The 12,166-nt window shown below is 43.2% G+C and overlaps 1 protein-coding gene across 1 annotated transcript; it reads left to right on the top strand.

Annotated features, from left to right (window-relative positions):
- Nucleotides 1-1,137: 1,137 nt before the first annotated feature.
- On the top strand, nucleotides 1,138-5,819 carry LOC109322471 (SUN domain-containing protein 2-like). The gene is made up of 5 exons (XM_019553523.1): nucleotides 1,138-1,203; nucleotides 1,316-1,468; nucleotides 3,995-4,162; nucleotides 4,363-4,455; nucleotides 5,694-5,819. The coding sequence occupies exons 1-5, from the start codon at nucleotides 1,138-1,140 to the stop codon at nucleotides 5,817-5,819; spliced, it is 606 nt and encodes a 201-aa protein (XP_019409068.1).
- The last annotated feature ends 6,347 nt before the right edge of the window (nucleotides 5,820-12,166 follow it).

Genomic DNA, 12,166 nt, shown 5'->3' with positions numbered 1-12,166 from the left:
TCTGCCTTCCTACTGTTCCGTAGTGAGGGATAATTACTGTATCTCACTAGAAGATATGTATAAGCATGTTATCTGTTAGTATGGCTACAAGGTCTATCTGTAAATTGGACCACAACGTCTATTCTCTGTATGCATGAATGCAAGGGTTCCCAAAGTTTTGGACAGGGAGAGTGACTTAATGAATGAGACACCATGCTGGGTGGGGTCATGTAACAAAATTAATCTGCAGTGTCATCCTTTTGTTTAGCGGAGGTAATATAATGCGCTTTACATAGCTAAAGCCTAGGACAGGGGTTTCCGACCTTTTTGGGTCAGTGTACCCCGAGCAGCTGGTTGAGAACGAAGGAGTCCCCTAGTGGCCAGTCAACGAGCGGTGGAGTCCCCCAGCAGCCAGTTGACCCCAGGGGGGAGGGTGTCCACAGTGGGGAGGTTAGCACAGTGTTGAGCAACCCTTTTTGCAACTGTGCCACAAGTTAAGTCCAAAGTAAAGGATAGTTCAAAGTAAAGTCCAAAGTAAAGGATAGTGGCAGTCTAATAACCAGCCACCACTATTGTCCAGTGCTGTTGAGTTCAGTGTTGTCTTGTTCCAGTGGCAACAGAATTCCATGGATTCCCCTGGGTCCACATGCTTACGTCAGTACTGGCCCTCTGCTTCTGTCCCCTTCCTGACTGCCACTTTGATCACCATTGCCTTTCCCTGAGTGCTGCTCTGATCGCCATGCTACTCCAACTCCTGCTGCCCTTTCACTCTGTTTCTGGAGCTTGTGTATCAAATATGCCAGGTGTCTGTGCCACTTGTGGCATGCAAGCCATTGACTGGCCACCAGTGATTTAGCATCATTAAATTCATGGGACTTAAGCAGCTGACTTTTCTTGCAGGTGTGTTGAGCCAGTGGGCATGTTGGGCCAGCTCACATAATTGAGCATCTCTCAAAACATTTTGCACATTGAAATCCATTTTGGGGGAAGAGAAAGGGTGGTGGGAGAAGGGCAGCCAGATGCCTTACTAAGTCCAGTACAAAGGTCATTTAATTTATCCTTAATATTGGACCATAGGGCTGCTGCTAAGGTTTGTCAGTTGGTTACTACTGAACTGTTAATGACTATAGCCTTGCTGAGGAGCTAGTTTTATTATAGATGGCTGCCATTAACTTTGTGGACTGCAAACAAATGCTTTCTTTGCAGGTTACAGGTGGCTTGCAGGTGACATTTTGGAAGCCTCTTTGCACTAGGGAATAATTATGCATCTATTTTGTACACAAATTGTGTAGTTGAGGGGTTTGTTATATTTTGGAGCTGTTCATTATGCATCTAGTACTTTTGGAAGGAGAAAACACCCTTAACCAAATCTATATTTTTTGCAGGTGCTTGTATTGTGAAACACAGTGAAAGCTATAGGACAGGAGCATTTATTTGTTTGTTTACACTTTGTTGGGAATATGTCCGCTCTCCAGATGTGATTCTCCAGGTAGGAATGCCATGAAACTACGTATCTCTGTCATCTTCTATGGGTTTGCTCTTCCCTTCCCCACTCCCAAAAGAATCCTTCTGATGATTTAGCAAAAGTACATTTTTTTCTGGACAGTAAGAGGCAAACCATACTTCTCCAGCAGATTAAACTGATGTACAGATTAAACGAGATGTTTATATTAGCAACAGCAATATGAATAGAAACAAGACTTGTTGCTGGGTCTTTGCTGACAGCTATGCCAGGACCAAATATGAATATTACTTTAAAAACATTCCTTAGAAGACCAGCCTGAAGATTGGGATACGAGTGGAAAGAGAGAGAGAGATTATCTTCACCCCTACCATTGAAAAGGGATGAGGCCTCAAGGGTGTTTTAAATTAATCTCAGAAGTTCTATTTATAGTAGGCAGGCACAGTGGTAGAGAAGAGGCAGCCAGCCAATTCTCCTATCCTAGAATATCACACCTTCATTGAGTGTAGCATCTCTCTGAGCCACTTTGTGTTTATGATGTCACTAACAGTTGCTAGGGAAATGGAGAGCCTGCTAACTTGTGTCTTGACAGCAAGGTAGAAGATAAATGGCAAACCCTCTCAAATATCTTTAGACAGGGTCAAAAGGAAATGAATGTAAATGCTAGGCCAGGGTTGAATCACATCAAAGCAGAATTTCTTAGAGCAATCTTTTACTTTATTCAAAATGAAATGAGTAAAAACAGGTAAGTCTGTTTAATATGACAGTGTAACATCATACATTTGATGAAGTGGCAGCAGCACGGAGTGGTGGGTGGCGGCAGTGGTCGCTGCGTATGAGCTTTCCCCCTCCCCTGCATCTGGCTGGCTGGCTGGTGCTGGTGCGGCCTGCAGAGGGATGCCACTGCCCTTGCACCCCACTGGCCCTGCTCCTGGGACGATACCCCTTAGGGCCTTCACATCTACCCCAGGGGTATGCCTGCCCCTGGTTGACAACCCCTGGAATAGCCCATAAGGCAACTGGTACCCTGAGGCACTAATAGGGCCAGGAGGACCATAGCATAGAGTCCCAAGGGGCAAGGTGGAGCTAGACTGGGTCCACTCTGGGGCCCTCGGGCAGCCTTTCGAAACCTTACAAATAACATCAAAGCGTGCAGGCGAGGTAGAAATGGAGGGTACCTTGGGGAGCTGGAGTAGGGGGCAGGGGTTGAGTGGTTAACAGGGGGTGGTATCCTGGCCACCCCTGGTCTCTGATCCTGTCACAAGAAAAACAATATTAGTTTAATAAGAAAGAAATCTGAAATTAACTAGCTCAACGTCCTTAGTTCTTACTAATGTGCACTGCACTTTTTCAATGTGCTCCTTTTAATAAGCTGATTTGATTTCAGAATCTATATATAGTTTTGGGAGTAATACTGAATGAACCTGATAAAATGCCAATAATTGGTGTCTTTTGAGAATAACCTTGTGTGTGTAATACAACTAGAAAAGTTTGTAACATTGAATTGTGATAACATTACATGCCTACTTCCATTATTGCTGTTCTGAATTAAGGTTGTTGTGATGAAGAACCTATTTCTTATTTGATAAGAACGTGTATGAGAGCTGTAGTGCCCTTAACCATGCATTGCCTGTTTTTAGATGCTTAAATTTTGAAAAGTGACAAAAACCACAGACTGTCATTTAAAAACAGGTTTTTTGGGAAAGCAGCTCAGTGTCTTTTTTTTTTTTAATTGTGCTTTTCATTTTGTGCTGGTAAATGAAGAATTATTTTTAAAAATAACTGGATGATTGGGTAGCCCCATTATTGAGTTAAAATAGGAAGTGGCTGAGGCCAAGGTAACTGGGCCTAACATAAATCTGTCTCACTCAATTCACATTGCACACGATTTGCATATATTCAGTCTGTAGCTGAATTGGTGACAACTTTACAGCACAGCACAGCCTAGCCTACTTCTGCTATGAGGGCTGGTAAAAAGTTTTGACATTTATAGTAAATTGTCAGACCCAAAAGTGGAACTCAGGCTTAAAATTGCCACAGCCAGTACCAATGAGCCAGATCACTACGGTGTCAGTCTGCCTCAGCTAATTCCACAGGGAACCTGGCTAGTAATATTTACTTCAGACTGAATTTCTGATAGCTATTCACAAAGCATCCTCAACTTCACTTTATAATAGGCCTAACCATCCAAGGCAATTTATGTGATAGGCACTGAGGATGGAAAAATCATGTACCTATGCACTTAGTCTTACAGGCTTTAATGAGATTTGCTTAAAAACTCCCAGCATGCCTAAGACTAGTTCAGATCCATCAGTGTTAGCAGTACTGAAAGCCCAAATGTGGCAGGCCTTTGGCACTTTCAGCACTTCTAGAGAAACTCCCATCAACATTATTTAAAAAATGCCAGCAACCCTTCTACTCCAGCAAACACTTGCCCATCATAGCACTCATATTTTTGGACTCCTTTGCCCTAAGAACCATTTGCTTTCAATATGGGATCATTTTGTTTTCCAAAATATGGACACTTATTTTATGTTGTGTTTTGGATTCCAGAGAGATAATAGCCCTGGGAATTGCTGGGCGCTGTGTGGATCTCAAGGGTACGTTGTGATTAAGCTGTCCAAAGTAATCTGTCCTGCTGCTGTGGCATTGGATCATATTTCTAAGACAGACTCCCTGACAGAAGAGATACCCAGTGCTCCGAAGAATTTTGCCATCTATGTGAGTTACTTCCTTACCTATTATAGCAAAATCAACCTTTGCTGATTCTTTCAGGGAGCTGGTTAATGAATCTGAGACTTTCCCACTGTCCCCCAGTATACTCTGGGTTTTGGGACATAATATGCTAGACTATAGATGCTATTATCACCTCTGGCCTTGGCATTACTGATAATAAATCCCTTTATTGTTGATCCTTTCAGGGAATGAAAGAAGATTTTGAAGAGGAGAGAACCTTCTTAGGGGAGTTTGTCTATGACAAGGATGGATCCCCTAACCAAATGTTCAAGCTGGAGGTACGCTTTTGCATTCAAACTGGGAGTATACTATTGCTTCCTATTATGATAGAGCCATTATGTTCCAAACAGGCTTGTCCTGGTTTTAGAGCACCTCTGAGAAACCACAAAGGGGACAGAGTGCACCCCAGAGGTTTTAAGTGCCAGGCATTTACCCGTTCTTAGGTGGAATTTTTCAATTCTTTCACTCCTAGGACAAGGGGAGAAGTTACTTTGCAGTAAAACAAGGTGAGGTTTTATAGCACACTGACTGCTCAGCAGTAACTGCTTACGTGCATGTTTTTACCCTGTTGTGAGTAAAAACTAACTTGCAGTAATGTAGTCCCCTTCCTTTTACCCCTCCATGAAAAAAGAAAGTAAACTACTGTGGGTTAGCTTTTATTTACCATGAGGTAGGAATGTGGGTGTAGATAGCTACCACAGAATTACTGACGCTGTAAATCCTTGTGTTCGTTTAGCTGGTTTAGTAACTTGTTCACGTACCCAATACATAACTGGGTTTTGTGCTGACTTCAAAGTGCTTGTAGTTTTCGTTCTGAAACTTAGTGACTACGAGTTGAGAGACCAAGCAGTCTTAAAGTTTTATTTAACAGTAAAAACAAAGAATTAAAAAGAGCAATCAGACAATATGTGGTTCTGGTTCACCTATGGTCTTACTATCCCATGATGTTGAGCAGACCTGCATGTAGACTTCTCCAGACTCCTTTGACTTGGTCTCCCATATCTCATTCATTCTCTCTCTGGCACTACATCTCCCTTTTCCTATGTTTTCAGGACTTGGTCATCGCTAATCAATCCAGTTTTGTAGGCTAGCAGGAATGTGGAGCTAAAATGATCAAGGATAAACTTTCTGGCATGGTTCCTTAGTAACTCTTAGGTGTTACTAATACTTCATCTTTCTGCCTGTTTTTCAGGCAGACCCCTAGTGAGTTGAATCAAGATAGCTGTATAGGCAGCATCACTATAACCGGCTGAAAGGGCAGAATCAAATAATACTGGGAAGTTCCATCTTTATCACTATGTTTCTTTCATACATGTGGTTAAAGTAGGGCTAGAGGAAGTTAAGTAGGGCAGATGAGGGCAGCAAAATAAGGGACATATTGCTTTAAACCCAGCTGCGCCTCTTGCTTCCTGGGCACCACTTACACCTCTGCATAAGGGAAAAGAGGCTATTGGAAAAGCATCCTTGGACAATAAGCAAACATACTCTCATATGTCTTATTATTCCCATTCCACAGGTTGCAAACTTGGAGCACTTTGGATACCTGCAGCTGAGAGTTCTGAGCAACTGGGGTCACCCAAACTATACGTGTATCTATGGGTTTCGTGTGCATGGGGACCCAGTACTCTGCACCTATTGGTGAATATCTGCCCAATAAATCATTGCATCTGGGTATCATGTTTGAGTCTGATAGCATTGCTATAGCAAGAAATAGCAAATGGAAGCAGATCTGTTTCTCTGTGTTACTTCTGGTTAGCTCTACAATGGGACAAAAAGTAAAGAAGTGTAATCTGGTCCTTATCCAAATTATGTTTTTAACCATAGTTAAAAAGTGACATAGTAGAAGTGACAACTTTCTTATTCCAGCAGTTAGTTGACAGTGTGTTTTCTGATTCTATTTGCTTGTTTAAGTGGTAAAATGTGTGTCATTGGCTTGTGGGGTTTTTTTTTAATGTTTTGTTTCTTATACAGGTCTTAAACACTGCAGGGCCAATACTGTTAAGGGAGTTGGATTCTATTTCAGCTTGTGTATCATCAAGGGAGTTTTATTGAAGTTTCATTTGTAGAATGGTTATTACTATCACTGGAGGATAAGCCAGAAAGAATCCACCTTGACTTTCATTTGGGATGACTGTTTAGAGGAAGCAATTGCTTGCATTTTTCATCTGGAAAAAGAGAGACCTAGTACATAGCTTACACGGAGCAAACCATTTTGGAGTTGCTTCTCGGAGCACAGCAACATTTTAACCTTGCTCCTAGGCATTAGAGAAGTTCTTAATTCCTAGGCTGTATGTAATCCTGGTGAAACTCAGAATCAGAAAGGTATATAGCTAAGTCCTGAGTTGCCTTGCTACATGGAAAAGAATAAGGGAAACAAATCCAGTCATATGCTATTAAAATAGTTTTGCATAGTTAGACTGAAAAGTCAGCCCACTAACCTCAGTCATGCATATGTGTTTGTGTCACCAAAGGCCTGCTTGATAGATATTTCCCAGAGGAGAGGAAAAGGGGGCAAAAGCATGGCCCCACTGAATTCAGTAGGAGGTTGATTTGTATTGGAACCACAATTTCACCCAGTGTCACTGCCTTGAAGAGTTTTTACAGCTTTAAAAGGCCTAAAGGGACTCAGTCCATTTACAAATCATGGGCTGGCCCTAAGTTAGTATGATAATTGGCATGGTTTCCTTGATTTACATATGCCGAGGCCTGGACCCACATGTTATAAGCAAATCTCCTTACAATTATTATTAATGACATTATGAATTGCATACTAATTTTGGAAATTCAGTTGTTGCTACTGACTTCTTCTGCAATTGCTGAAGTAATTTACCAGAAAATGAAAATAGAGAAAGGCATTGTTTCTCTAATCTTGTGTTTATAGTCATTTATCATGTGCAGATCTAGGACTTAGAAAAGATGGGTGCAGATAGTGTGGTGAATTACTGCAACACACATTTTTCTCCGGTTAAAAAGAAACTAAAAATTTTACTAATAGGCTAGGGGCCTCAGGCTATAATACTCAGTTTAAGATTGAAGCAAAAATAAATAGAACCACACTGGAATATGCATATATTTGCTATATCATGTATTATGTATAAAAACAGAACAAACCAGGCAAAAACAGTCAAAAGAGGTTTAATTTGCCCTGTAGTCAGTAGAAATAAGTGCACATCCCTTTCAGATTCATTAAATAAAATCTAGCCTTCTTGAGCATCTTGACAGTGCATGCAGTACTTCTACACCTGAGTTAATGTTTCTAGTGAGCATTAAAAGCAGTCTGCAGGGCTATGAAATAGGAGCCAAACTACCAGGATCATCTAACAGACAGCAGAATTGCAGAACAAAGGACAGCTTGATTAGTGGGACAATTAAAAAAAAAAGGTGGGGGGGGAGAGGGACATCATTTAACATGCAGGGAATGGAGCGTCTAGAAGGAATTGCATGTATTATAATGAGCCAGGACCTCAGCTGACTCCCTTACTTCTGCCTGAATAGAAATATTGCTGCCATTGCCAGGCAGTTGATTTTGTACTTTGGGTGGAATGGGAATCAAAGTGGAGTGCAGTTGGACCCCTTTTGGTCCACCCTGTCAGTTATGCTTTCGGGTTCCTAGTGCTTCAGTGTTTGTATTTCAAGAGTTATAGAGGTATGTTGATTTGTCTGATAATTCCAGTTTTCCCTGGATTTTTTTAATTTTGTGCACATTCCTGGTTTTGTTTGATACACAGGTGTCTTTTTTGTACACAAATGTAAATTGAGAGTTTCTTTTTTAGATTCATGCTGAGTAGAGTTGCATTGCTTAGATAGAGGGCTGTATCTGTACAGACTTTTGAACTCTTACTTCAGAAGACTTCTTACTATCCCAGAGAGAATCCATTTTAAAATTAAAATTTCATCAGTATTTACTATGTCCTAATATCTGTGGGCATGCCACAGAGAGAGAAATACAAAGCATATTTATCAGAAGCAGAAACAAGCATTTCTTCATTCAACATGGCACATGCTATTTAGTGTCATCATAAAGCTACAATAACTCTAAGCTTTGAAATTCTGTTAAGTTACAGAATTTCTCTGTACCATCTTGTTCCTCTTGTAAAGAGAAGAGAAAGGATAAACCTTTGCATGTTTTAGTGCTGTTCTAGGACTGCCAGCTTGGAAAAAATTTGTAGTTGCATCTAGTTTTGATACTGCTTCCATATTATGCCAGCTAAGACCTGCTCATACAGTCTTGAGATGATCAAAGTGGCCAGGATTAAATATGCTGTATTTTAAGGATGTAAGCTTCTTCCTCATAAGTGTTATATCTTTAAAAACATCTGTAGCATGACCTGGGCTGCCGGAGTGGCTGGAGCACTCCCTGGTGGCCACATGGTTCCTGCCCCACTCTGGGTCCTCAGGGTACTTCCCTGCTTTTTACCTTGCCTGCCAAGCCTTGATGTTTCTTATGGAGTATAGGGAGGCTGCCCCAGGGTCCCAAAGTGAGCCTCAGGTCCTCAACCAGCCAGTCTGTCTTTCCCCTAGAGAACTAAACTGTGGCCCTCTTGGCCCTGTCACTATGTTGGGGCACCAGCTGCCTTGGCTGTTTTTGTGGTCTCTGTCATCCCCTGTAGCCACACCCATACCTCACAGATGGTGCTGAATAACCATGAGACTTGGCCCCTTTAGGCCTCAACTCTTTGTTGGGGTTTCAGCCTTCCTGGTTTCAGCCCCTTTTCTGTGGTTGTGCCCTGCTCAGCCTAGGTTCAGTGCTCCAGACCTCAGGTTCTAGGCCCCAGCTCCATGTCACCCTTAATGGGTCCTTCAGCCCCTGGGGTCCCTTACTCAGGCAAGGCTGCTTGTGTACCACTCAGCCTTCTGGGTTCCTGACCTAGGCCAGGTTGTTTTCTTATCATTCAGCCTCTTTATGAGACCTGTAGGGGTCAGGGATCTATGCAGGGTGCCTCTCAGGTGCTTCTGTGGCCTCTGTGCTGCTCTTGTAGCCACAACCTAGTCCTCCAGTATCAACTTAAACACAACACAAAAACAAGTGAATGGTCTCCCCCAATCTGGGTTTATGTTGTCCTGCAAGCACTACCTCCCTTTTGAGCTCTCATGGGCATCTCTGGTGCTTGCCAGGCTGTCTCTCAGCCCTTCTCTCTCCAGGGCCAAACTGCTAGCCCTGCAGCATGTGCTGGGTTTATATGCCCTGGAGCACTGCCCCTTCCGGTCAGCTGACTCCCTAATTAAGCACAGGGGTTTCCCTTTGGGTTTAACGGGCCCCTCCCCATTGCCCCTTGACCCAGCTGCTTGCAGCCTTTTCTCTTGGGTTGTCTGGGACTTAGCCCCACACAGCTAGGGTTACTATACATCCAGGTTTTCCTAGACTTGTCCTCTTTTTTGGATCCTCTGATCACTGTCCAGGCGATTTTTTAAAATATGATTAAATGTCTGAGATTTCACTCTGCTCAGCGTCAATGCTTTTCCCAGCATTTCCTGGGTTGCCCTAGCAAGGAGTTGCTTGGGGCTAGGAGGAATTGTGGAAAGGAGTGCAATTGGAGGCAGGGTGCATACACATGGGGCTGGCATGAAGCCAGGCAGGGTGGTAGGAGCAGCCCTGGGTGTAGGTAAGTTGATGAGGAGTTGAGGTTGTAGGGTCAGGATTTGGGGAGTGTGTGTGTGTCAGGGTGTGTGGAGGGTGGGGGTGTGAAGGGCAGTGGGTGCCTGCCAGTACTGAGAAAAGATGTCCAGGTGCTGGGGCTTCAGCAGTGCAGGGAAGGTGCCTGCCCCTCCATCAGGGTACAGGTGCAGGGGAGTGCCCTTTGGTGGCACTAGGCAGTGTGCCCGTGACCTTGCTTGCGGGGTGGCTGGGAGTCACTACGGGGTTGGGGGAAGCAGAGGGTTGTGAGTCAGGAATATAGGGCACTGGCAGCACCAAGGGGTTATGGGTCAGGAGTGAGGGGCAGCAGCAGAGATGGGTGGGGGGGCTTCAGGTTGGGAGTGAGGTGGCACCAGCATGGCCCAGAGGGCAGGTTACTGTAGGCTGGAAGTGAGAGGCAGCAGCAGGGCTGGGGGAGGGGAAAGCTTTGGCATGGGGGTAAGGGGCAACAGACTGGGCAGGGGCAGGGCATTGGTATATTACTGCCCCCCACAATCAGATAAGCCCCCTCCTCAACAGGTGTCCTTTTTTTTTTTGGAGCATGGAAATATGGTAACCCTATACACAGCAAGCTTGTTGCAGTGCAGCTGGCTTTTGCTCAGCTACTTCCCTACCACAAGGCTAGCCCACTACACTTTTCCCTTAATGAACAGGGGCTTCTGGCTCCCTGTCATGACATCTTCAGAAAGTGAAAAATAAAACATATTTTTTAATATTACAGTCAAATTTACCTCATTCTGGCTGTACTGCACTGAGAGAAGTACAACCTATCAGTTAACCTATATATCAGTGAAATTGGATCAATTAGAACAAATATCTAAGTATGATAGTCTTGGGAGGACAATGACCAAAGAAAGCTAAGGGTATTTATGATACCTTCATAATAGTGGTTTGTGTGCAATCAGATTTGTGTCCAGCACATGATCCATCTCCTTTACATAGCTATCAAAGTTCAAAGGTGAGGATAACTATATATATCTCTTCTGCTGAGTATTATGCTAATCTGGCAAAGAGCTGTGGATGCAGAAGTGGTAGCTGGTATAGCTATTGGGGTACAGCGCATAGGCTGCCTCTGTTAAATTACTTGATTTAGGTGGTCAGGGTCCAAATGTAGTCAAGCTTTGGAATGCAAAGAAATCGTGAAATCTCCATCCTTTGAAATTTTCATGTGCAGGTTGGACATATACTTGGTTTAGTTAGGGACAATCCAGTCTTGAGCAAGAGGCTGGACTATCACTAGATGACCTTAGGAGATCTCTTCCAGCCCTACTTTCCTATGATCCACAAGGTTAGTTTTATGTCTTTCATATATCTCAACTTTATAGCACTGAATGTACGTAAGTATAGCTTTGCAATCAATACAGGTGAAACTCTTGTCTGAAGCTGGGACTCTGTTATTTTAAGGGTCAACATCTGGTTTAGAAGAAAATAATAAAGTCTGAGTTTCACTAAATAAATTCAGTGGCTGAACTGGGAAGAGAGAGAAATTGTGAATATTAAGCTTGTATCTATATAAATTGCAGCTTCTAACATTTTCCCCTCTCTTGGATTTTCCTATTGTGCCTTATAAAGGATGCTTCCCATTCTGGTATTGTATGATATGACAGGAGAACCCCAAAGAAATATGCCTTTTAAAATTAATGGCTTTGATAGATAATTAATTGTATTTTAAGAACAGCTCTTACAGCTATGACTTCCCTTTATTTTGTTGTCAAGCACTAGAGTGAATAAAGCTTTAAGTCAGAAACTAGAAATTAGAAAAATTGTTAGTTGGCACATCTACATGAGACATTTACTACCGAGTTGCCTAATTAGGTCCTCAGTAAATGTCTCAGCAGCAATACGTGCAGTGCTGTTAGGATGGAGTAAATTAATTAACTCCATCACAGGTTACTACTTGTAAATACAAGTACTATCCTGTGGTGTAATTTTTTATTCTGCAATCACTGCACATGTAGAAAATAATGGGGGCTGGATGGGGCACGAGGGTGTTTCCGTGCAGGGCTGCCTGTTGGCTAGCACTGTGCTGAAGCACCCTTGGGCCCCAGCCAGCCCCTCCACAGCACACTGAGCTGGGTTGGAGCAGCTCCAGGGCCATCCAGGGCTGCTCTGACCTAGCTCAACATGCTGCAGTTCTGGGTGCATGTTCAAATGCAGTGCAATATTACTGCACATTAACTACACATGTAGATGCACCCATTATGTGTGTGTGAATGGACTGAAGAAAGGAGAAGATATAATCTGATTCTATGTCAGTGGCTGGGCAGGCAGGTTAATCCTTCTCTGCCTGCTCCCCAGGATGGACAGCACCAGGAGCCACAAGTAAGTTGTGGGGGGAGGGAAACCAGGGGAGC

The sequence above is a fragment of the Crocodylus porosus genome, unplaced genomic scaffold (assembly GCF_001723895.1).
Source record: "Crocodylus porosus isolate Cpor-Errol unplaced genomic scaffold, CroPor_comp1, whole genome shotgun sequence".
In the NCBI taxonomy this organism is placed as follows: Eukaryota; Metazoa; Chordata; order Crocodylia; family Crocodylidae; genus Crocodylus; species Crocodylus porosus.
Note: the sequence above shows the minus strand (reverse complement) of the source record. Positions and strands in the feature narration are given on the sequence as shown.